General features: G+C 39.8%; 1 protein-coding gene across 1 annotated transcript; it reads left to right on the top strand.

Annotated features, from left to right (window-relative positions):
• On the top strand, positions 1 to 24,852 carry LOC5567615. The gene is made up of 6 exons (XM_021857701.1): positions 1 to 303; positions 11,360 to 11,659; positions 11,727 to 11,843; positions 17,686 to 19,652; positions 19,716 to 19,954; positions 24,074 to 24,852. The coding sequence occupies exons 2-6, from the start codon at positions 11,388 to 11,390 to the stop codon at positions 24,674 to 24,676; spliced, it is 3,198 nt and encodes a 1,065-aa protein (XP_021713393.1). The 5' UTR covers positions 1 to 303; positions 11,360 to 11,387; the 3' UTR covers positions 24,677 to 24,852.
• The last annotated feature ends 974 nt before the right edge of the window (positions 24,853 to 25,826 follow it).

Genomic DNA, 25,826 nt, shown 5'->3' with positions numbered 1-25,826 from the left:
TTCGATGCGCTTCTTCTTGCATCTTCAGTTCAGTGCGTCAGTCAAATCAAATCTGGATGTGCGTCTCTCTCCATTTATTCCCTGCGGAAAAAGAAGGAATAAAAAAATCGGACATTTTTCTAACTTTAGTCTAGTGTTTTATCCGGGAAAAATCACCAGATTTTCGTCCGTTTTATCGTAGTTTGTAGGTGGCAAGTGTTCGGAGAAAGAGATTCGAATTCGGGGGTGAAACGTCTGGACGCAATGGACGGCCAAAGAAAGTGATTGATTGATTGCCTTTGGGGGAAAGGATTTTTCTTCTGGGTAAGTGAACTAAATTTAAGAACTGAATCTTAAATTTCCTATTGGAGAAAACTGCTTACCTTTTTGGTGAATCAAGAATGCAAAACGCCTTCCGCGTGTGTTCAGCATCCTTTCTATTCCGCATCGGTGACTTCGGATAGCGGATCATGCTCGGAATCGAGAGACACGGATGAGAGTCACTTTTCCTTTTCTTCCTCCCATTCAAGAATTTGTTCGATCGCCGATCTGCGGAGAAACCGGTTTTCGGTTTCTTCGTCGATCTGGATTAAAGGGCTGGAAGTAAGTCTCTTTTTAGAGACTTGGTCTCTATTTGGATTTAAGTCTTTAAAAAGTATCTTTTTTTTAACTAAAATGGTCTCTTCACTATTTTCCTTTTTCTCCTTGCAGTGAATCCTAGTACATAATAATTCTAAAGGTTCCAGGGAAACCTTCAGAGACTCTTAGAGGGTTTGTAGCGAGTCGCTTTTTAGTGACTTGGTCACTATTTTCGACCTGATCACTAAAGTGATTTTTTTTCAGTAAAAATGGTCACTAAAGTTGATGTTGAAAGTACCAAGAAGATTTTTGACTAAATTTGGCGTAAAACAGGACGATTTTTAAGTACGGGTACCGCGGGCAGTATGAACACCCGGGGCAGAATGGGCACCCCCTGTATCTTTGCATATGCGAATAATTTTACACTTTAGATGCAAACAATATTTCAGTTGCCTGTCGGAAGAGTGATTTATCCACTAAAATTTCAGAAAAAATGTTTAAAACATTGATTTTAAACCAAAAAATGGAGCATGATTTTATTGGCTTCGAAAATTAGAACATTCACACCTCACCAAATAAGGTTTCAGAGGCAAATGACTGCAAGTTGACTGATAATGTAGCTCTTGATTGAATCTTCAATTATTTATGCTATTTTCAAAAATATAGTAGATTTTTTTCCGCTTCTTTAAGACATAAAAAAAACTTATATGAAAATTTCTTGTACTGTTGGGGCAATATGGACACCGGGTGACAAAGTGTCAGCTCTTCTTTAAAGAGAAAGAAATATAACTTCAAAAACAAAATGATCCAAAACTATTTAATACAATGATTATGATGCGGAACCACAAATCGGTTGAAAATCGTCAATTCTGAATTATTGGTGGGGATTGCTCATCAAACCTTCCGGTCCGCCTCATAGTTACGTACTATTTGGTGCTGGGTGTAGTTCTTGTTTTTCCAGCTGTATTGAAAAGCATGAGCCATAGTCTTTGGCATACTATCGGATCTATCTTTAGCAGAAAAGAACCGAAATGTCTATCGACGACCGGTGATTGCTAGCAGATATAGTGGAGAGCTTGTCTTGAAACGTTCATCGCTTCAAGCTAGTTGAAAAACTGAATACACTGATTGCCTGTCGATCAGAGCCGAACTAGGCATAGATCGTATACATACATCTGAATCTACATGTCTCCGATGTATTACATCGTTCCAGGTGGGAGTTATCTGATATGTGAATATGGTACCATAACAGAATTTTCCATCTGAACGAAGTGATAAATCATAATATTCCGCAAACTGTATCACACATCTACAGAATGTATTGCGTGAAGTTAAGACACAGCAGAGTATTGGGTACATAGGACCAAGTCCCTGCCGGGTGGCGCGAAACTGATGAGCGATAGACAATAGAATCAACAACACTGCCATAAGGGATAGTAAGCATGTGACTATTGTCGAAACTATGATTAGGAGGCAAATCAACATCCCAAGATCAAATTTTGTTACAACCCAATGTAGGTATTATTAAATTAGGCTGTAGAAAATGATAAATATCAGATCACTTAGGAATGTGTTGCAAGGTAATAAATGCTCGTAGTCTGTTTTCTTCGAATACACATGTATAAATTGTTAAAATTGCCGAATCATACGCGGAATTTATTAAACGGATCATGAAATTAGGACTGAAATCATAATGATGATAGATTATCAACTTTCCTTTCGTCGTGCTATTTGTTACCATTAGAATCACCAAACTGATTGGTTTCCCACTACATACACCAATACAACAGCACGAAAACTGAAGTATTATAATCGCGCGTTGAAACTTATTCAATATCCATATATTACATCAATAGTGAATTCTTGTATATAGCTAGTATAAATAACAATATCATTAACTTCTTAAACATTCTTTAACTGAAAATAGGATGCTTGTTTTATCAAACATGCTCAATCGGCACCTAAAATCTCGGATCCAAATAGTTTGCTGAATAAAAATTGTGTCTAAATAAAACGTGTAGGCCAACAAAACATAATTGAGTAGGAGTTTAAAAGTTACTTAGCACATGAAAAGCAGTTTAAATTAATCTATTAGTAGATCAACACTAATGCTCACATTTTTATATTCTCATTTCATCATGGTCCTCATTGCTCGAGCGGAGACGAACACCCTGGAGATGGAAAAATCGACAGCGCTACGATAAGGAAACGTAACAGATGAGAAACTATCGATACATTTATCAATTATAAAACCCCGTTTTAATGTTAACACTTTGTTTCTGTTATTTTTCTGTTTTTTTCGTTTCAGCAATCAAAAACCGAACCAACTCTACTATCTTTTCATTTCTTCTTCGTTATACTTATAGTCCCTCTGGCACTGAACCGAGTGGTGCGCCTTCCGCTTTATTACTGGTGCTGTCTTTCCTGTACATTTGGCATAGTGTCGGAGGTGGTGTACTGTATTTGCTATACAACGCGCTACTTTCGATATTGTGCTTGGCGTGTGGGGAGGCAGTACTAGTGGTGAAGCGGAGGGCGCCATTCGGTTTAGTGCCAGAGGGACTATATCTATTTAATGTATCTGAAGCTTGTGGGACCGCTTTAATTCCGGCGCCTGCTTGTGGAAGATCCCGGTGTGCTAAACGGTATAGGACATGTTAACGGGGGAGGCTTGGTAGGTCCTCACCCAGCCCGTGTCTAGATGGGCGGATAATTGTCTGCCAGGGTGTGGATTGAGCAATTACAATTACAATTACAATTACAAAATCGTCAATTCTGAATTAAAACTAACCTGGGGGCAATATTGAATGCATCTCTACGAAAAATGTCGCTAATTGGGTTTATTCATGTTTTCAATGACACAGTGAACTGCCACTATGGTTTCCTGAATATGTATTTAATTTTTCCAGGTTTTGGGAATAAACGCGGACAATTTTCCTATAAACGTTAAGGCACAGACAGTCTGTGGTTAAGGTGTCCATACTGCCCCATGGGGATGTCCACTTTGCCCCGCTAGCTTGATAATGACTATCAAATGTAAGCTTTTTTTAACCTTATTTTTGAAACAACATATTTTTTCCAAATTATGCTACAATGTTTAACAAATGCTTAAGAACTCTAAAAAGCATACTGCACATAAAAAAACAGTATAATATTCATGTCTGCACAGCCAAAATAGGCAAATTCCTTAGAGTGTCCATACTGCCCCGTGTCCCCCTAAGACCTGTTTAATGAATTGTTAATGGAATATCTGAAGCAATTTTCTGATTGAAGGGATCGCCGAATTAGCCTATGAATTTGCTTCAGAATATATGCCAGAAATTTCCCTGCAGTACCCCAAAAATTATCCAAAGAGTACTTAAGAAGTCCCGCCAAGAATTCCATCGAACTAGAAATTCAGTAAAAAAAAAATAATTCTGTTAGTACAGGGTGTCGACTACCTGGAAAACCCTGGAAAGTCAGGGAATGTAAGGGAATTCAATTTTTGACCTGGAAAGTCAGGGAATTCCACTAGAGGTCAAAGAAAATATCAATACTACAACATCAAACAAGTTGATTGTCTGCAAAGTTATCGATAAGGCCAACTAAGCAATACAATAGTTAATAATCATAATATTCAATCCAAATACAATCAATGAAGAAAAAATGTTAATCTTTCTTTCAAAATAGCCCCTATTAATTACATAAGACTATTTTGGCGGTTTTTAGATCCCCCTCCCCCCATAGTAAGGTTTTAAGCCCCATAGCAGTACACTATTGAGAAAACGCTTTTATTCATTGGAGAGTAAACTGTACTTTTCTATACTTATTCTTTTTTGGGAATCCAAAATTTTCTGAAATAAGAAGCATCAACAGTGCTCTCTGAACAAATTCTGCGAAGTTGTCGTAGTTTGCTTTAAACATAATTAGTTCTAAAGTTTCCTAGATCATATCATCATCTTGCCTTCAAAATCTTGTGAAAACAAAAAATGGAATTCACATAAACATCAAAGTAAAACTGATAAAACGATACATAGAGAATATCCAATGAAGATTCTCCTATTTAGATGAAGATGAAAACAGTATCTCGAAGTTTCAAGAGCATAAATCTGCAGGACACTATATTTCCTAAATTTTTTATCAGTTTGTTTCTGCAAAGTGCTCTATTACTAATATTTGTTTTTTTTTTCTTCTATACATTTCAATATATTATTTAAATTTTCCATTTTATGAAAATATCGTGAATTTTAAGCATTACTTCAGGTATTTTATTTTAAGAAGATTACTTACAAATAAGTACATTTTGAAGATCATAACATTCCATGTTATGAATTGTTTTTATGATCTAGAAAATCCATGGAAATTTCATGAATTTGACTTGAAGGAATCTGCTCCATAATCTTCTGACAGTTTGTGAGATTACTTGGAGATACTGATTGAGAACTCTTAGAGGAGTTCCTTCGAGCATTGCTGGAAGCACGACAAATTCAAGAGGAACATCAGAAACTACACTGTTTTATTAAATTTAGGGGAGAAAACTTATTATAAGCGCGTTCCAATATTCATTCCGTCAGAAATATTTACATGAATTCCTAGGGGAGAAAAATTCATATCGGAATCCTTAAATGATAACTAAAATAATTTACCAGTTAAGAATTATCGTGAAGAATTTCAAGAAAAATGAAGACGTTTTGGAAAGAATGTCTACGTGAACCCTAATTTTTTTTTTTTTTTTTTAAGTTATTCTGTAACATTTCTAGATCCTTTTCTAGGAGAAATTCATGACTGAAAGAAATTCTCCAACATATTTTAGAGATTCTAGGAGGTGAAATTATAAAATTATTTGAGAAATTTTTGGACTATATAAAAATAACGTAAGATTTCTTGGAACAGTTAATGAAATAATTCTTTGTGGTATTAAGGCCGCACGGGACGTCATCATAATCACCCCATCCATTTCAAGAAGCAAATCCCAAGAACCACTCCATACATCGATGCAAAAATGTATCACTATGATTCTATATATGTAGTGCACAACCCGATAAATTTTCAGCTTCATCGGTTCACTAAAACTCGAGATTTGCTTCCACAAAGTTTTGATGATTATTGTTAGAGTGAGACGAAAGATAGGGAAAATAACACTCCCGTGTCCCCTTAAACATATATATATTTGGGGCCTTCCTTAGCCGAGTGGTTAGAGTCCGCGGCTACCAAGCAAAGCCATGCTGAAGGTGTCTGGGTTCAATTCCCGGTCGGTCCAGGATCTTTTCGTAATGGAAATTTCCTTGATTTCCCTGGGCATAGAGTATCATCGTACCTGCCACACGATATACGAATGCAGAAATGGCAACTTTGGCAAAGAAAGCTCTCAGTTAATAACTGTGGAAGTGCTCATAAGAACACTATGCTGAGTAGCTGGCTCTGTCCCAGTGGGGACGTTAATGCTAAGAAGAAGATTATTTGGAGGAAAAAGTTGAGAAGCTTCTGGAAGAAATATTAGAAGAGTTCCTGAGGAAATATTGAAGGAATACATGAAAAAATACTTTTAAGAATTCAAATTGGAATTTCTGAAATTTTTTTGTTAAATTCATTGGTGTATTCCTCCAATGGTCAATGGTCAATTTTGAAAAGAAAAATAAGGAGCCAAATTTCAAGAAGAAAGTCCTTCCAAATAAAAAGTATAGTGGATGATCTTAATAAAATGACGTCTTATCTATAAAAACGGTTATAGTCAGGTAGCGGAAGATGTCCAAAATTACCGTTTACATCGACATGTGTATTTAGTAAAGTAGTAAAGTAAAAATCATTGCACAGTTTACTCATGCGACCTAAAACATAAACTCTACCAAACAAGCAAATCAAAATGGTCTGGAATTTTTCTGTAAAACAACTGCAAGGTCAGCGAAAGTCAGAGAATTTCATTTTTGAAATTGAGTCGACATCCTGTAGTATTAGTTGCAGAGATTTAGATAGAAATATAATGTACCAAGAATTCTGCCAGTAAATCCCCTTTTCTTATTTTGAATTTTGTATTCTGTCTGCAACCTATAAACATTTCCATAAGAATTCCGACATAAAATTTCCTAGCAAACATCGAAAATATCCTTTCAATCTTCTTCAAGAATTTGTCCACACATGCTTGGAACAATTGTTTGCGGAATTTATTTTGTTCTTCTACGCTGTCTGAAAGTGTTCATAGAACTTATGGAAATAAATACGTTATTCAATAAATTACCGAAAACTACACAGACTTGCAACACGGCAACCATTGCACAGCTTCTAGCCTGTTTAGCCTAAACAACTTACCAGAAGATCATTCACAAATTTCTTTCTTCGGAGTTCAAAGATTTGCAATTCCGAGAATTCTAATCTATGCGTAGTCTATTTCTTAGAGAAACGAAGAAAGAGGTTTATGATAAACCATATTTTAGTCATATTGTTCTAATTGATGCTGCTTCATGCCTTTTGTAATTTGGTTGCCCCATTTCTAATGTTTTCGGTACATGGTTTCCCAGAAGAGATAATTGATTACGATCTTAGAAACATCTCTAGAAGGGTACTTAGGGATTGCTGGACATGTTCATGGAGCAATGCTCGTTAGAATTCCGTTTAGATTCATGGCAAATTTTTAATAAGATCTTTGCTGAAATCCTTACGGCAATCGGATCGATAGTTGATCACTTTCTTGAAAATTATTTCTGAGAGCTCACTGAAAAGATTATAAGTACCGTAAAATGAAGTGTTAAGAGATAAAAAAAAATCGACTCGAATTCCAAGCAACTTTCAGTATGTCAATATTTGAACAAAGGACAGCCCTAACATTCTCCCGTCACACTGTCCATACTCGCAAAACAGTCCCATTTATATAAGAATTACTGTTGCGGCGTGCAACTGGGACTTTTGCTCGGGTGAGCGGGAACGGCACGATCGGATGATCGTCCGCCAACCTGATGCCGGGAGCAACAGGACACAGGACCGATAGCTCGACTGGAGGGGAACTTAACAAGTCTAGCCTTAAAAAAGGCTGATTGGCTTCCACTGGTGGAGGGAAAGGCGGTTTGGAATCACTGAACTAAACTACTGTATTTCTCTTCGATGTGGATATTACAAAGGTTGAAAGAAACTGAATTAAGAGCTGCGCACGCAAGTTCGTTAAAGGCCGAGGGCATAGTAACGCGATGCGTCAAGCAGTGCGTCACGCGTTTTTGTATGATTTTCAGATAGGCGTTGTTTGACGCGATATATGACATAGTGACGCGTTTTGAATCGCTTGGGGCACAGCTATATAATCGAATATCCGCCAGAAAAATCAAAGAAATAAATGTCTTAGCAAGCCAGCTCAACATTTTTTATCATTAACAACATTTTAACTAAATAAAAATAGAATTCAGGCTGGTCATTAATCACGTACCTACGACTATTTTGACTATTCTCCCATGGTAAGATTTTTGTACGGAAATAAAAAAAATAGTGCCGAGTATGACCTATCAACAAACAACAGAGGGGTCTTCCCATAAAACTTTATCAAAGTTTCAGTCACTTGTAGCTGATGCGCCACTTGGTCTCCCATGATTCTTACATCATGCGACCTGCAGTAGTACCAAATTCCGCTGAAACCTGTCTCCAGAAATTGTACACGATGGTCTTGCTTATATACACATACTTCACGATAAGCTTTTTAGCTAACAAAAACTATAAACTCAAAGTTTTTGCAACGAACGCCATCATAAACAAAATGAAACAGCATCGGACGCGCGTGAAACCACTTCACGGAATGGTTCGACGCGACTGCACGCGCATCGCATCGCGTTCACTTTGTCATGTATACGCGCTGCACCAAGCGTTTTGCATTGACGCCAGCCAGAATTGTTCAGACGCAAACGCGTCGCGTTGCGCATCGCTCGACGCGCGGCGTAACTATGCCCTCGGCCAAATAGGCTGCAGGTAGATGCAAACATTGCATGCGCAGCGGTGGGGTTGCGATGGTGGAAACTTCCACTGCCTCTATATGTACTGGGATGCTGCAATCGATCTGCTCGTTGATGGTGGTGTGATTCTCGGGCGGGTTTCTTCACGCAATACATAACTGGGATGGATGGATGGTCGGCTTGCCTGCGTGCAGATACACGTTCGATCTTGTCGCTCGGAAGGATGGAAATGGGAAACAAGCAAAACTATCGAAGTGGTGTGTGTGGGCAAATTGGGGTGGTTGTTAGCTTGGTATTGGAGGCCGATATACTCGCGGCGGCTCGAGATTAGCGTTGGGCAAATTTGTCTAAAACATCGATGTTAGTGAATCGATTCACATTTGAACTGCCGAATCGATTCACCGATTTAATCGAATCCTTTGAATCGATGTTCTTGAATCGATTCGAACCGATTTAAAAAAAAAATTTTTTTGATTTTGAAATGGTCGGCGTTAAGTCAGAGTGGACCAAGTGACATTTTTCATATTTTGAGAAAAACGGGCTCAAAGTCTAACGCTTTGTATTTTTTTATCTCAGTAAAATTTTGGTTCAATATTTCTACCCATCCTTGTGTTACTTTCAAACAACATAATGTGAAGTGATAAACATGAAAAATCACAATCCAAAACTCTGATAGAACGATTTTTTGATAGACTATGTGCACTTGGTCCACTCTGACTGAACAATTTCAAGAAAAAGAACAATCATTTAATGCTTGCGTGGTCAAACTGGGTGCATATCTTTACGATGAACATTTTATCAAGACCCTTCGGCATCAGTATCGTAAATTCTTCAATAATCCATATCTTCAATCTCAAAATCAGTGGCATAACGATATCTTGGAAATTAAGGTTTTGAAGGGTTGAAGACCAGAAATATTAAAATATGCGTTCAGTCAGAGTGGACCAAGTGAAAATCTTGAGTACCGACCAAAATATACTGGTCCAATAAGCGGGTTCTAGGACAGTCCATACATACACCATAGAACTACCATAAACTTCTATCGAACTCTGAAATCGACTCAAAAAATGCAATAATCAATCAGTTTGTTGCTATTTGACACTTGGTCCACTCTGTCTGCACAGAAATTGTTGCAATTTCTGATCATCTACTGAAATACGGTAAATGGCCAGATATCAAATTAAGATCCCTTGAATTATGACATGTTTATGAGTTTCTATTGATGGATGGGAAGAAGAATCATTCCATGTCGAAAAATTTGGAAAATAACTTGAAATGTCTTGCATTTTCTAGACTTTCTCAGCGCATCGATCGTTTTCGTTGTTATGGTAAAAAGCACTTGGTCCACTCTGACTGCATACTTTTATTGATTTTTATTGATCATCCAGAGTAAATTTGTTACATATCTCTCCCAGTTTTCAACATTGATCAAATTGGATCAAAGTGAAATGGAGATAACGTTATTTTGCATCTAATGGCAGAATAATCCAATTTTCCCAAGTTTTGTACTTGGTCCACTCTGACTTAACGCCGACCAAATGAGACCAAATGCATTTACATTGTATTTTAACATCTCTGAATTTAAATTAATTATTAAATTCATCAAGACAAATTTACTATTTCAAGACTAGTTCAAAATTTGGTTTCTTTTCATCAGTTCATTAAGAAATATTCATAAATTTTAACAAAATGAATCGAATCAAAAATCGAATGAAGAAAATCGATTCACCCGATTTCAGATGCTCCAAACATCGATTCAAAAAATCGATTAATCGGAATGAAAACATCGATTTTTGGAACATCGATTCAAAATCGCCCAACGCTACTCGAGATTAGTAGGGACAGGGGTGGGAAGGACTCATAGGCAAACTCATAGGAAACTTCGCGTTGGCGCGAACAATTACCATATTATATGGGACTGTTATGCGAGTATGGGCAGTACAGATGACACGCATGTTTCGTCCTTGGAAAATTGCATTTTAGTTTACACTCAAGCCTTCATACCAAACACTGCGAATGCTTTTTCTATTTAGGGCATTTCTGGAGGAGCTCCTGAAAGTATTCCAGAAGAAATCTTTGGAGAAATTACTAGAAGTATTCCTGAAGCGTTTCCTCGAGGAATCTGAAAAGAAAATCCTGAAGAATAATTGCGTAAGAGTCTGGAGGTTTCTCTAGAAACTCTAGAATTATTCACTTGGACTTACTGCAAGGAAAGAGATGGAAATAGTGACGCATGCTACGTCTAAACCAGCAGATTATAAAAATTGAATGTACCTCCGATTTTTTCGCTACAGTTTAGTATTTGGGTTATATTTTCATAATCCAATGGTTTTAAAATATTCCATCGGTGAAATTTTATTTGTTTTCACTTTTTAGCTAGTTTTTCATATACAGCCCAAATGAGTGAAGAACTATATATGAAAAATATACAGCCCATAAAAATCACGTTTCCCTACGCATTACAGCCCATACAAAATGTATGGACAAAAAATTCACCGATGGAATATTTTAAAACCTTCCGAAAAATCCGAGGTACATTCGATCTTCATAATCTGCTGGTTTAGACATAGCGTGTGACGGTCGAGACCAGTTTGGTTAACAAAGTTACTTTAGAGACCATCTATTAAATAAAGACTTTCTAAGTATTTACATTAAGGTGAAGATGCGTCGAAGCCAAATCACGATTTTTTAAGAGCACAAATCTACAGAACCAGACAACCGTTTGTACTAAAAATGTGATCGATTGATCACTTGCTGGTGGTGACCTTGTCCAATCTATCAAATTTTCTACATAAATAGTTGCTCATTTCTCTAGATTCGTGCTCTTGAAATTATGAGGTTTGGCTTGAGGTATTTCTCTCTTTTATATAGAATAACGTTTACTCAAATTTCAGGAAAGGTCTCATCGCACAGAAGCGCAGGATGCCATTGAGCCCGGATTGGGAAGACCCCGAGCAGCCTGGCAATAGTCGGGAGTTCGGAGGAATAACACGCCCAAGACCCAGTAGCCGGTTCATCCGTTCGAACGACTCGGCCCGATGTGAAAACATTCTGCTCAAGGTGCTTAACCGGGAACACAGCGGATATTTTAGCACGGGATTGAACAAGCGATCGCACCGGGAAGCGTTCCGGGAAGTCCCGTCGCATCTGAGCTTCTGCCTGAAGGAAATCGTACCGTACTGCTATCTGCAGGGGTAAGGATTTGTTGTCCCAATTGGTTTCTTCACAAATATTTAATGCAAATTTTTTGAATCTTTTTAGGCATGTATTCATGGGTTTGTCGGCATGCGGACAGTTCTTGCTCAGCTATAAAGCTTCCTGCGACTACGACGAGGTCATCACGAATGAGTACAACTTTTCCTCGAACTATAAATATGAGTAAGTATCTGGAATCTGGCATGGGAGTAGATCTGTGCGCCGTTGCATCACGATTCATTCTATGTCAAGCCGACAATGATAAAGATATCGTAGTTCACCTGGAGACATTGTTTTGAGCAATCTTGTAGAAATTTGCAAAGGTATTTCTCCAAGACCCGATGAGATTCATCCAATAACTTCTCTATGAAGATGTATCGTTGATCTTTCGCGATTAATTATTTTTTATCTATTTATCGCCAGTACGGATATTCCATAATTGATCGCTTTTTGGTAGACAACTGGAGCTTGAATCATTGTCCTTCAACTAGGAAGTCAACCTTTGCGCTATCAATTATCCAAGTTTACAGTAATAGTCTCCTGTGTTAATACAGTGGATTTTCCGAGATTTTTCAATGCACACCTTGCCTTCAGCTTCAAAAGGTACTTTGAAGAATATTACATGTAGCCGCTGCCTTATGGATTGAGTGACCATTCCTGGTAAGATCGACAGATTTTGTCATTTGCAAGGACGTACATGTATTTACGTGCCATTCCGAATTACTAGAAGTGCGCAAAAATTAAGACCCTCGTGTAAAAAATGGGTCCTAACATTGCGCATCGCTTTTTTTTCAAATAAAAATTCAACATATTATATGGAAAATAAATTGAATTACTAGAATATTACCTTTCTTGCAAATACACCGCAAATATACTTTTCACAACACAGTTTTGTTCATAAAAATGTTGATATTTTGCAGAGCCACTCCTTAGCGCTTGTTCTAAGACGGTGTAAAAGTACACGTTTATGCGTATGACGATAAGTTTTTTTGTTTATTTACTAACATTAACGAGGGTTTCTTAGTAAACAAATGTATGTCAAATACTTATTTCACAGAAAACACATTAAACTTAATTGTTAAAAAAATCAATGATTAATTATCATTTTTTCGTGCTTCTTTAAAATGCGCAAAGTTTGGAGCTGCGCAAAGTTAGGTGCGTACACGGTAGTTCCCATTTTAAAAACTTTCAGCCACCACCTGCCCTGTTCCAGCGATTTCTCCAAAAATTCCACCATAAACTAAAAAAAAACCTTTTTAAAAATAAACTAAGATTTTTAGGAATTTTTCTAGTGTTTTCTTCGTAAATTTCTTCACAGTTGTTTCAACACGTTTCTACAGACACACCTTCAAAGGATTTCTCAAAGATTTTATAAGGATTCCGTTACGTACCGATCGAGGAATTCATCCCCTTCACATTTATTCCACGATACAGAGTTGGTATTAGATTTGTTTTAAGATACTTGGTTACTATTTTGATGAAAGCCTCTGAAAAGTCTTTATTTTCAACGCAAAGTCTCTTTTTTAATCATAATGGTATCTAACCTGTATATCATGGTCTTCACTACTTCAGAGATTATTACGCCACTATTCCACAAGATTCTTCAGGAATTGCTTCTCACATCTTTCAAGGAAAAACAATCAGGAATATTCTTGTAGTGGAGGAATTCTTCAAGAATACTTTCAGGGACTACTACTCTTAGAACTGTCCCATGTGAACATGAAATTCAGCAAACATGGGACTGGCATGCGTTAATGGACAGTATAGGCATCCCTCCAATATATCCTCTAGAGAATGTTTCAGCACTTCATTAATAAATACTACTATCTCCAGTAATCTTCTCATGGATTTGGCTGGAAATTTTCTCGGGAACTATCTCAGAATTACTTTTAGAGAGTTTTCCAGTAACTCTTCCACCGATTTCTCTAGTTGTCACTTTAGAAGATTTACCAAAGTTTCCTAAATTTCCTTCTTGTAGAAGAATTCCTAATATGTTTTCCATAAATTCTTCCAGAAATGAATTCTTTAAAATGCCTAAAAAAATGGATATTTTTGCTCAAGATTACTATGGGAATTCACAAGCTCTTGGGATTACTATGGGAATTCACAAGAAGTGCCTTCAAAAATTTCTCTTTGAAGTTCTACGTAAATTCCTTCACGATTTCTTCCAGGAATTCCTTTAGCGATTTCATCATTTATTGTACTCTAGATTTTTTTCAGTGATTTGCAGGATTTACTGAAGGAATAACAAGAGAAGTTCCTGGAAAAATGCTAGGTAGAATAACTGGAGATATCTCATGAAGAATCCCTGAACGAATCCCTGAAAAACCTTTTTGAAGGAAATTTGGGGGGATTTATGGGGGTATTCTAGACAAAATCCTTGGAGGAAGAATCCTGAAGAGAAAGAATACCGTTAAATTATCAAAAGATTCCTAAGGGATGTGGACAAAAAAGTTGTGTAGAAATACCAGGGGGAATTTCTGGAGGTTTCGGAAGTAATAACTGAATTAGTTTCTAGTAAAGGGCGAACACGAAATTATTGCGACACATTCAACAGGGCATAACTTTTCTACCATTGGGTAAAAATCAACCAAATTTTGCGCACTTTCTCATTGATGTGTATTGTTTACATGCTGTCAAACTCGAAGTCGTGTTTTTCGATTCAACGAAAATGGAGATGAGCCAACGCGAGTCAAGAGAACAAGTTCTTTCCAATCACCCGTAATTTCCTGACCTGTAGCACCGGCAACATTCACAATTCAACCGTCTCCAGAGTGTTGAAGCGGTTCCAGGAGCGGTTGACGTTGGACCACGGCAAAGGAGCTGGAAGAAAACTGGGACCGAAGAACAAAAAAGACGGAGGGAAAGGTGAAGCGGATGATTAAAGCAAATCCCAACGTCTCAAGCCGTGATTTGGCTAAAAAGATCGGCATGTCGCAGAGTTACGTCCAGAATGCAAAGAAGAGAGGCTGGACTACATACATACAAGGTACAGAACTTCTCAAACTGCGATGAGCGGCAACAATCGACGGCTAAAGCTCGGGCACGGAAGCTCTACGAGAAGATGCTGACAAAATATGGCTGCTGTGTGATGAACGACGAAACGTATATAAAAGCCGATTTTAAGCAAATTCCGGGGCTGGAGTTTTTCACCGGCAAGAACAAGTTCAATGTGGACGACAAATTTAAGAAGAAGAAAATGTCGAAGTTCGCCTCCAAGTATCTCATTTGGCAAGCCATCTGCTTTTGCGCACTGAGGAGTGAGCCTTTCGTGACAAAGGGCACAGTAAATGACGAGATCTACAAATCTGAGTGCCTCGAGAAGCGCCTTTTGCCGTTCTTGCAGCAGCACGACGAAGCTTCGCTATTTTGGTCAGATTTGGCATCATGCCATTATTCTAAAAGTGTCCTGGAGTGGTATGAGGCCAATTCTGTCTATTTTGTTCCAAAGGACATGAATCCGCCAAACTGTCCGGAACTGCGCCCGGTGGAGCAGTACTAAGCAATAATGAAGCGGGTACTTCGGAAGAGCAAGAAGAAAGTCAAAGACGTAGACAGTTCTAGATGGATTTTTGAAGGAAACCCTGGACGAGTTTCAAGATCAATTCACGAAGAAATCTCTGAAAGGACATCCGGAAAAAGCCATTCATGGAGGAGTTTTAGAAAGATGCCCATGGGCCTTCCTTAACCTAGTGGTAACTTCCGAGGCTACAACGCAAAGCTATACTGGTTCGTATCCCGGTCGGTCCAGAATCTTTTCGTAATGGAAACTGGCTTGACTTTTCTGGACATAGAGTATCATCGTACCTGCCACATGATATAGTAATGCAACAAAGAAAACTCTCAGTTCCCAAGAAACCCCCAAGGGAAATCCAAGGGGTAATTCTAGAAACTTATAGAATAATTAAAATCCTCTGAAAAAAAATCTGTATTTATGTAAGAAATCCAGAAGGAATAACTGGAGAAATTATTGTAGGGTACTTAGAGCCATTTCTGGAGGAAAACCTTGAGGATTCTCTGAAAGAAACCCTGATTGAATCCCTGGAATATTTCCGTGAGAAATCTATCGAAGTATTTACGCAAGCATTACTGGTGGAATTTTCGAAGGAAACCCTGGAAGTATTATTGATGGAATTATTTCTGCAGGAATCTTTTGATAAATGCCAAGAGATTTCCTTTGAAGGAACTTCAGCTGGAATTTTTGTAGGAAAAAGAATGTTATTGGAAAAACTTTTAGAAAATATCACTGTTTGAATTGCTGGGGTTTTTGTTAGCATTTCTGATGAAATTCTTGGAGGAATCCCTGGTGGAATACTTGAAGAAATTTGTCGTGAAACACTGGGAGGAAACTCTGGATGTTTGGAAAGGAATAATTGAATAAATTTCTAAAAGTATCTCTTGAACCATCTCTGAAAAAAAAACATAGAGTTATGTCCTGAGAAATTTCAGGAATTCTTAGAAGACTTCTTGAAGATTCTTCTGGTATGCAATAACTAAAGGGATCTCTTAAAGAATTCCTGAAGGAACACCCGAATGAATTCGTGGAGGAATCTCTGAAAGGACCCAAAGATTTGGATGAACAAAGAAAATTATTTAAAAAAAACTTTTAGAAAATACCACTGTTAGAAGTGCTGGTGAAGTTGGATTGTTTAGCGATGAAAAAGTTACAGGTTTTATATCTTAATTCAATATCTTAATTTTGACATCTATATAAATAAAAATGGAGTGGTGTTTGTATGTCACGAAATAACTAGAAAACGGATGAACGGATTGACGTAAGTTTTTCACGGTTGCACTCGACAAGGGATGCGACGTGATCGTGCGCGGAAAAAGTTTGGGAAAGTATCCGGAATAATCGGGAAAACCGGAGAAGACAAATGTATCATTTTGTACGGGGGTTTACATGACGTAAAACGGCCTAATCGATGGCAAAACGAAGTTTGCTGGGACCACTAGTTATGAATAAATTATAAATATTTCAATCTGTAAAGTCAATTAAATTTCAATTTTTATAAAGACAGCTCGTCCCGTAGTAAAAATTTCCGAGAGATGATTCAAAAGCGATTTCCACACTAACCTCGAACGTGCTTCAAAAATAGTTCTAGTGGTCGGGAAATTATGAAACATTGGGTTCTGCCTCAGCGTTTAATGAACGCGTTTAACGAATCAGAATATGCAAAAAAAAAATTGAATACCCCTAAACAAGCTAATTGGTACACACTTAAAATAAATCGCAGTATCCTGTGAAATAAATCACCGATATTGAACTGTAAACAACAAAATTACAGATTTTCCTGTGAAATCTACTATTTTACCGACAAAATCCGTGAAATCAGCTATTTTACCGGAGAAAATCCGTGAAATCTATTATTTTACCGGAAAAAATCCGTGAAACAAACAATTTTACTGTAACCCTGTGAAATGCTAACGAACAGTTCGGTAACAGCATTATTTTCACCGAACTTCTGTGAAATCGTGTGACAGTCGCTCTGGCAGGCATGAGCTTCCTTTTGTTGCAGTTTTTGCACACTACTAACAAGCAATGTACGCTGGCTTAGTGGTAGTAAGCCCACTTCCTGAACGGTAGGTCAGGAGTTCGATCCCCGGTCTGAGCCATTTTCTTATTTTTCTTTATGATTTCGTTCAAAGATTTTACAGATTGTTCGGTGATTTTTCACCGAAGCTTCAGCTGTTGAGATTACGGTGAAATTTCACCGTAATCCGTAATTTTTTTTAAGTGTGTAGGGTTCTTGTTGGTATTTCTGATAAAATTCCTGGAGGAATCCCAGGTGAAGTACTTAAAGAAGTGTAATGTGGTGTAATGTTATAAAAATTCCTGTGAATGTGGTAGTGATCAATGTTCTTATTGATTAACAGTTTTACGACTTTTTACCTCTGGATAAAACAAAATTATGATGATACTGCCAATTATGAGATTTTCCAGTTCTTGTTTTAAATTTTAAAGGCTTGAAGGGCACAGGTCTTCATGGGAGTAACTCTCGTGCATAACTCTGGTCAATTTCAGGTTGTACTTTTGGATCTACCGGCCGCACTTCCTGTTAAGCAAGTACTTCCACGTGTGTCTCTTCGACGATCACGGAGTCGACGATATCAAAACTGTGTCGATCACACAGTGGAAAACGGATCAGCGGCTGTTGATCGTCCATGGGGCCAGCGAGAAGGAGGATCAGGACTCGTACGTGACGGTAGTTCGGGTGCCGAAGTTGGGCTGCATGGATTGTAAACAGATGAGGGATGCGGACGAAGAAGACGCCAGCCAGGGCTCGCTTTGCATCAGCTGCAACATGACGATCCATACCAAGTACCGTAACTCAGATTCCGGACCGAAGTTCAATCCGCGGTACAATTTGAACTGCCCTGGGTACATTATTATGAGCGAAAATAGCTTCATTCATACGATATGTATTCAGTTGGACTTGAGTAGGTGTCCTCAGAAGGTGCCATCCGGTGTCATCAGTAGCAAGTATATTTCCAAATATCAACGCATGAGTCCGGAAGTGGAAATCAAGTTAGAAAATCTCGTTGATAGCAAACCCTTGGCCCCAAAGCCAGATCCTCCTAAACCTTCCATGTGCGAAACTTTCCCTGTCCCAATTCTCCCAGCCCCTTCACAATCCCTGAGCATAGCCGACCAAATTATTGCCGACTTTGCTGAGTATGAGACTGAAACCTTCGAATCCAAGTGTTCCCAAACCATGCATCTTCGCACCACCAGTCGGTTGTCTTCCAGTTCTTCCTCGTCCTCGCGATCTCACTCGACGGCAGTTGCTCAGTGTCCGGAGAACTTTGACGAGCTGGTCATCACCTGTGATCATCGCGGCCAATCCGTTGCCATTGCTCCCCCGCGAAGCTCCGTATTGACCCGAGGAGCGGCGGCTCGCCTTTCGGAGGCCCTCTCGCCCTCATCTAACATTCGACTGATGAACCATCGCAACAATACCAACATAGAGCTAAGACTAACGGCCGCCCATCGGACGTCTCCACCGGATGCCCACAAATCCTACGTAACCCGAGTGGAGCTTTCGACGGGTCCATCCTCTTCTGGTGCTTCCCCTCACCCGAGCGCTGCCAACTCATGCCACACTCAATCTCCGCTGGAATCTAGCGGAGCAACTCCATCAAGTTCCTCATCGTCCTCCACCGGAAATGGACGGACACCACTACGAAGACGATCGTATCTCTCTACCGGTAGTAGATCGACTGATCCTAACGTTCCTAATCAAGCAGATGGCGGCACCGTGACCAACGACGTCGCCGCCAAGGCTTACGAATTCTCCGAAGACAACGAACGGTGCGAGAAGATCAGCATCTTCCGCAAGCGCCGCCTAGCCGACAAAAAGTACGAATTCTCCGAGGACAGCAGCCACGGGGACAACGTGATCGTCCCATTCAATCGGCTCCGGAATCAAATCCGCACCCGATCCGCTAGTCAAGCCCTCATCTGCAGCCCATCGCACTCAGGCTACGAAATGACCACCCATCTTCATCGAGCCTCCCCGAACCATGGCTTCCGATCGCCCTGCGGTTCCCCGGTCGGCAATCGATACCTTCGATCTCCGCCCGGAATCCGTTCACCCAACTACTATCGTCATCATTCCCCGGTGGGAACTCCGCGCCCACAGCAAACCCCTCAGCAGTCCGCAGCTCAACTCATCAAGATGGCCAACTTTGACCCGAAGGATTACATCTACCCTGGCGGTGGTGCCGCCGGTGCAACTGAGGACATCCCCAAGTTCTTCATTGATGCCATCCAGAAGTTCAACGAGAAGAAACTCCAAGCGGACGAGGGCAACAACGAGAACTTCAACACGGACAATCTACTTCCACTGAAGGCGGACCTGACTGGATTCGGGTGCAACGGTACGACGGTGCAGGAAACCAAACCGGGGAAGAAACCCACCTGCACCAAGAAGATTGTGAAGATTTTCGTCGAGGAAGATGACGCCAACTCGGTGCTGACCACTGAAGAAGGTAACGTGCAGTCTAAATCCGCATCTCCTGCTTAATTCCTAATATGCTCACTTCTTTTCCCAGACGACTGCATCTCGCCCGGGTACCACGCTTCCCTTCCAATGGAGGTGCACGGTTCGTGCTATGCCAACATGCAAATCGTATCGCCGGCTTCCTATCAGAAGCTGAACTGTCCGGCGGTGGTGGTGACGCAGAACTCTTTTGATATGGAAGCGTTTTCGTTCCACGTGGCCAACTACATCTGCGCCAAGCACGACAAAAAGTACGGTATCCTGTTCGATTCGGCGTACGAGCTGACGCATGTGAGTATGAAAATTTAGGATTCAAACGATAAACTCATACCTCATCCAATACAGCGTAACATAACGCTATTGCCGAACGTATTGTAAGAAACTATCTTCATCGGTCTTGGGCGATACTTTCTCCTGTTGCCCCGAAAGTTTTGATTCCCAGGTTCTCTTTTAGTGCGTACAGTCGACGTTATCGTGGTCTGGTCTTCCGCAAAGTCGCCGACCTTCAAACGGTTCACCAAGGCCTTCTCCACTTCTCTCGATCGATTCTGGTGAGGTCGATATTACCCGTAAAGCCATGGAGCATATGTGACCCTGTGATGTGTGATGATCATTTCTTCTTCTTCTTATTGGCATTACGTCCACACTGGGACAGAGCCCGCTTCTCAGCTTAGTGTTCAATCAGTACTTCCACAGTTATTAACTGAGAGCTTTCTTTGCCAAAGTTGCCATTTTCGCATTCGTTTATCGTGTGGCAGGTACGATGATACACTATGCCCAGGGAAGTCAAGGAAATTTCTTTTACGAAAAGATCCGGGACCGACCGGGAATCGAACCCAGACACCTTCAGCATGGCTTTGCTTTGTAGCCGCGGATTTTATCCACTCGGCTAAGGAAGGCCCCGATGATGATCGTTTCTCCACACGCCAGTTCTTTAATCGCACCCTCGAAACTATACAGCGTTGCACGTATCAGTCTAATTAGTTTCGCTGGAACATCATGTTCCAACGTTACCAGCTACAGCTTATTTCTCTTCATTCAGGCCTTGAAATAAACATGATGTTTGGCTTGCTAGTTATATTCTCTGAATTTATCTAAGATCATTCACGAGCTGAGCATCTGGCCCGTTGTTGAACGACCCTCGCGAAAATCAGCTTGATATTTGCCGACGAAGAGGTCTCAGCCTGTTAAACAGGAAACGCGACAGTATTTTCTAGGCCAAATTCAGCAAGTTAATCTATCTGTGATAGGCGAACTCCAGTATGTGTATTTTCTGGTAGAATAGACGTGTGAGGCCATTCAGCTAGCCGGTGAACATTCCTTCGTCATGCAATACCTTCAGATCCGTGCTTGGAAAGCTCGAATCATGGCTCGAACCGAATCACGTCCATTCCAGTAGCCAGTTTTTCAGCTCGTCTATAGCTTTTTCAGCTTCTCCTATGGTTAATGAGTCCACAGCTTGATCATAATCATCTCTCGCGTTCAGTATCATAAGAGCGCAAGTGCAATGATCGATTTCTCTTCATCGATTATCTCTTTGGCTATTTACTAGGCCGGGTGAATGTTTTAGATTGCTATTTTCAATTCAGTAGAAAGAACTCATCGTCCTTCGTCATGTTGCATCGTAAAATGTTATCAAAATCTATTGGACTTCGTATATTACCTAATCCATATAGAAAATCGATGAAGAGAAATCGATCACTGCAGCTACGCTCTTATGATACTGAACGCGAGAATCTATGTTTCAATTTTTTCTCGATAATATTGTTCAGGAAGCGATCATTTTAGATATTTGACCGCTGTATTTTGAAGTGTTGATAAGAGGTTCAATGTTTTTCAAGACAATGGCAGATATTTTACCTTCTGATCTAATTATTCTGATCAAACTACTGCATTATGGGTCTACCCCCTTTGGCATAATGCCGTCTGGCTTACAATCGTTTGGCAAAATAAGGATTCATAATTTAAAGGTGCGGATGATAAATGTTCATTGATGATAAGTCGACTCAAAAATAAAACTCTCCTCTTTAACAAATCTATAGAATAGTTTTTTGGTTAATTACCCTTTGCCAGCATCAGCGAATCATCCACCGGGAAGATAAGGTAGCATAAGCATAGCATAGCATAGACTGACTGTACATGTCAATGGTTGCTACTCCGTGATTGATCGGAACTGGTAATAATTGCACTGCGATCGAAATGAAAAAGGGATGGAAGTTTCCCAAGGGGTGGATCACTTGTTCGGTGCACATCTAATGTACATCGATTCGCATTAAATGCATTTTTTCGATAAATTCATCAACTTAGCCCTAATAATAGGGAAAAAATTCCGTTCTATGATTAGGTGATGTTATGTGATCTCCTTTGATGTTGTGGTACTATAAAGGAACTCACTGTTTAAGATTGGCCTTGTTATAATTTTTTCACCTCATTCATAGATTAAAATAATGATGCCAATAAATACAAAGCAGCATTACTGCAGCAATAAATAGGGCGATATTCGGGCGATGAAAGGGCAATAGATGACTCTTTTTCAGTAATAGTAAAAACGAAATTTTGAAGCACAGAAAGCACCACGGGAGATAAACTAGCCGTAAAAAGTTATGTACCAGTAGCCGCTAATGACCCTATTACCGCTCACTGGGGGTAAGAACTTATTTTTCGTGTAAAAATGCAAACTTTTTGTATGGATATCATCTAGCAACATCAACAACCTTCAAATAAAGTCGTCTGATATTATTTTCGTTCGTTAAAACAATTCTTCATATTAAAACCACAAGACCGTAAGCGGCCATTGGGTCAGTAAATATTTGTGTTTGTTCCAATTACCGTTCATGCCAAAAATATAACATTTTTCTGTAAAATTGCCGATTTTTAGCCTTCTTTATTGCTGTTGTGGATATAGTATGACCATAAAAAAAATATCAGGATAAATAACAAAATTCGAAATAAAGCGTTTTTTTAGTATAGCTATTTGACAATAAATTTGTTTACCGTAGGCGGAAATAAGAACACTTATATGCAGTAACAAATGTAATTAATAGTTTTTTGTTTAAGTTTTTCATTACCTATACTTTGCTCATTTTTGGAGCTACATTGTGACATGAAAATTGTATTGATCGGCTCAATAGTTATTTAATAATAAACATTTGAGCACATAACTTCCCTTAAATGATCGGAATCTGGTACACAGATATTATAAGTTTGAAAAATTTGATAATCGATTCTTCGCGTAAGTCACTTTCTGGCACTCTTCATCGAATCAATATTTTCGTCTTCGTCGTTGCCACTTACAATCATATCCCTTACCGTTGTGGTCACAGCTTTGTGGACAAGGTTCGCCAAGCTGTTGACATCTATGTGGATGGTGATTCTTTCCAACTGCCTATCTAGCTGCTTACGGTATTGTGTAGCTACTTGATCCGCAGCTATCCGAATCATTGGATACTGAAGCACATCGTTCTGTTATTTTTTTTTATCTCATAATTAGCATTTATTGTGAACTCGGTGAACGCGATACTACTCAAAGTGGAAGGGAGCAAGAAAAGTAATGAAAGAATATGATGGATAGAATGTATAGCTGATGCTGTTGTATATTCTCGTAAGCTAAGGCGGATTCTCACTTGTTAAACACTGTACTATTTTCAGGCGAAAATATTTGATCCTATGTGTGGCGTGCAATCAGTACTTCAACAGCGCGTAATGGTTGAAGTCATATACTTCTGTTCAGATAGTCAGGCTGCTATAAAAGCTCTTGCTTCGACCAATTCAAGATTGAAGCTTGTTATCGCACTCAAACTGAGGAACTGAATTCAGTCAACTCTGTAAATCTTGTAGGGGTACCTGGTCATTCTTCCATCGCTGGAAATTAATTGGATGATGAGCTAGCTCGCAATGGAGCATCGCATGACTTAATTGGCCTTAGAAGTTTGAATCTTCAGGACATTCTGTTATTCCTTAACCTGTTGTGGTAGCTCATGAATTTCGGGCACTGTTCGAACTTATTGTGGTATGGAGCTACATGCTCTTATATTGCTTATATGGTTTTCTTCAAGGGACCTTATCCCTATATCCTCCCATCTTTCCATTTCCTTCGCTTGCCCTTCGGATAGACACAAATCTCTCAAAGAATGGTCACTGGAGACGGCCTTTGAATACCGGATACCTACCTCTTATCTCTAAATAGACACGCCCAAGCTTGTTGGTATCCCGGCCTGCTCCGCGAGAATGTATGTCTATTTCCCTGCTATTTATATCCTATAAGTAACTGGGAAATAGTCATAGGATCGCAAAATGAGGATGATCTTTGCTCACTGTAGTAGCCTCCATTGGTAACCCTTCCCAGATATCGCAGGAGAAATCGACCCGATATACGGAAACGGCTAATCATCCCTTTCATTTCCCCCACAGGTCTGTCCGCTGACGGAAACGATCACCTGTACGATGGTGCTGCAGTTCACGGCCAGCGACGCCAGTAAGGTCAAGCAATGCCACAACTGTTCCACGACGATCGACTGTCGCACCCATCGGAAGATCTACCAGTGCCGGTCACTGTTCACCTGGAACATAGCCAGTGGCGAGTGGACCGTGCTGGATTACGGTTCCCTCGGCTCTGGGCCCTATCTAGAGGTGAAAAAACTTGCCAGTAACTACAACCGTTTGCTGGGCAAGCTGCGCAAATTCACCCGGAAGCTGTTTGATTCGTCCGCGTCGGCAACGGACGAACTGGACAGCAACCGAACGTACGAGTATCTGAACCATTTGCGGGTGCTGGATTCCAACAACGAGAAAACCAAGCAGCGACTGGTTGACCCGATGCACATGATCGAGTTCTTCCGGAGGCAACCCCATGACACCGGAGGGGATTCGGACGATTCGGACGACGACGATGACGAATCGATCAGCTCGGTGGCCTCGTCCGGTCACGACGAGGAGGAAGAGGACGATACTGGGACGGTGCTGGAGGGGGACACCCTCACATCGGATACGGTTAGTGATGAAGATGATATTTAATTCAGTGGGGGTTCTTCATTTTAGCTAGGAATGAAACGTGATTTGTGGGATTCATTCATTTTAAATTGGTCGAACTGATATGGTAACATCGTGATATTCATGTGTTGTAAAAGAGTGTATTTTCTTATACTTCTAAATACTTTCATCTAATTCGCAATTGAAAGTAATTTCAAATATGTGTCTCTCTCTCTGTCTTTCTTGATTCTTCATCTGTACGATCGTTGATCGGAGCAATCTTTTTGAAATCGTAGCGTTTTAGAAGTGGTTTAACTAAACAAAGGGTAGAATTTAAGGGGCGTCATCAAATTTTCCTCAACTTTTAATCCCCAGTCGTACAGTCACCGCCAAAATTAAGTGCCCACTTGCTTGTAATCACGCAAATTGGTAAAAATTGGGTGTTAAACGAGAAGTTATCTCATATGTCCCACAACCGTGGTGACACAATATGAATAAGGGAACAAGAACTTTTAGAGGTAACAAATTAAGCGTTTATTCTCTTCAGATGCGTGACTAGGAATGAGCCTTTTCACTTATTGAATGGCCTAAATAAGCAACCGTTTAGTTGGTTGCTAGGTTGCTAAGTAGCTCGGTTGCTCCAACATCTGAGTTGCTTGAAGGCAGCCGTATCATACGTCTAGCTCTATCAGGAACGGGATCCACAGCTGGAGGAGCTGGTACTTCTTCTTCGGATGCTTCGGAATAAAAAGAGTCGTCAGATTCATTTGGATTTTCATTCAAAGCAGGTATCTCGGGTTCGTCGTCATCAGCGTTCATAATGCGCCTTGTAAATTCAGAACTGGAGAGTCCAAATCCGTCGAAGAATACTGATAGAGGTGATGGATCTTGATGTGAATTTTTTTCAGGAACACGTTGTTTCAATTGATTCGCATGGGAACGGATTAGGCGTTGACGGTCTTCTAGGTACACGTTTTTACACACTTTTCCGATTCGCTCTACGATGGTAGCCTTCTCCCAGTTCCACGTGTTGTTTTGATGCACTTGCGCGTATACTTGCTCTGCTGTTGCAAACTGTCGTTTTACAGCACCATGCTTCTTATTAAAAACTGTATTTTGCTTCTCTGCTTTGTCACAGGATGTTGATGGAACTTCTGTTGGTGGTTGCAGCAGTGAGAAAACAGTTCGAATTGGC

This window comes from Aedes aegypti, chromosome 1 (genome assembly GCF_002204515.2).
Source record: "Aedes aegypti strain LVP_AGWG chromosome 1, AaegL5.0 Primary Assembly, whole genome shotgun sequence".
NCBI classification, from domain to species: Eukaryota; Metazoa; Arthropoda; class Insecta; order Diptera; family Culicidae; genus Aedes; species Aedes aegypti.
The sequence above is the reverse complement of the archived record's forward strand: the minus strand, read 5'-3'. Positions and strand labels throughout refer to the sequence as shown.

Bases quoted from the DNA above. Each gene is read 5' to 3' on its own strand.
- LOC5567615 (XM_021857701.1), top strand. From the start codon at position 11,388: ATGCCATTGAGCCCGGATTGGGAAGACCCCGAGCAGCCTGGCAATAGT. The intron at 11,844-17,685 runs GTAAGTATCTGG...GGTCAATTTCAG, and splicing joins TCCTCGAACTATAAATATGA to GTTGTACTTTTGGATCTACC. The intron at 19,955-24,073 runs GTGAGTATGAAA...TTTCCCCCACAG, and splicing joins CGGCGTACGAGCTGACGCAT to GTCTGTCCGCTGACGGAAAC.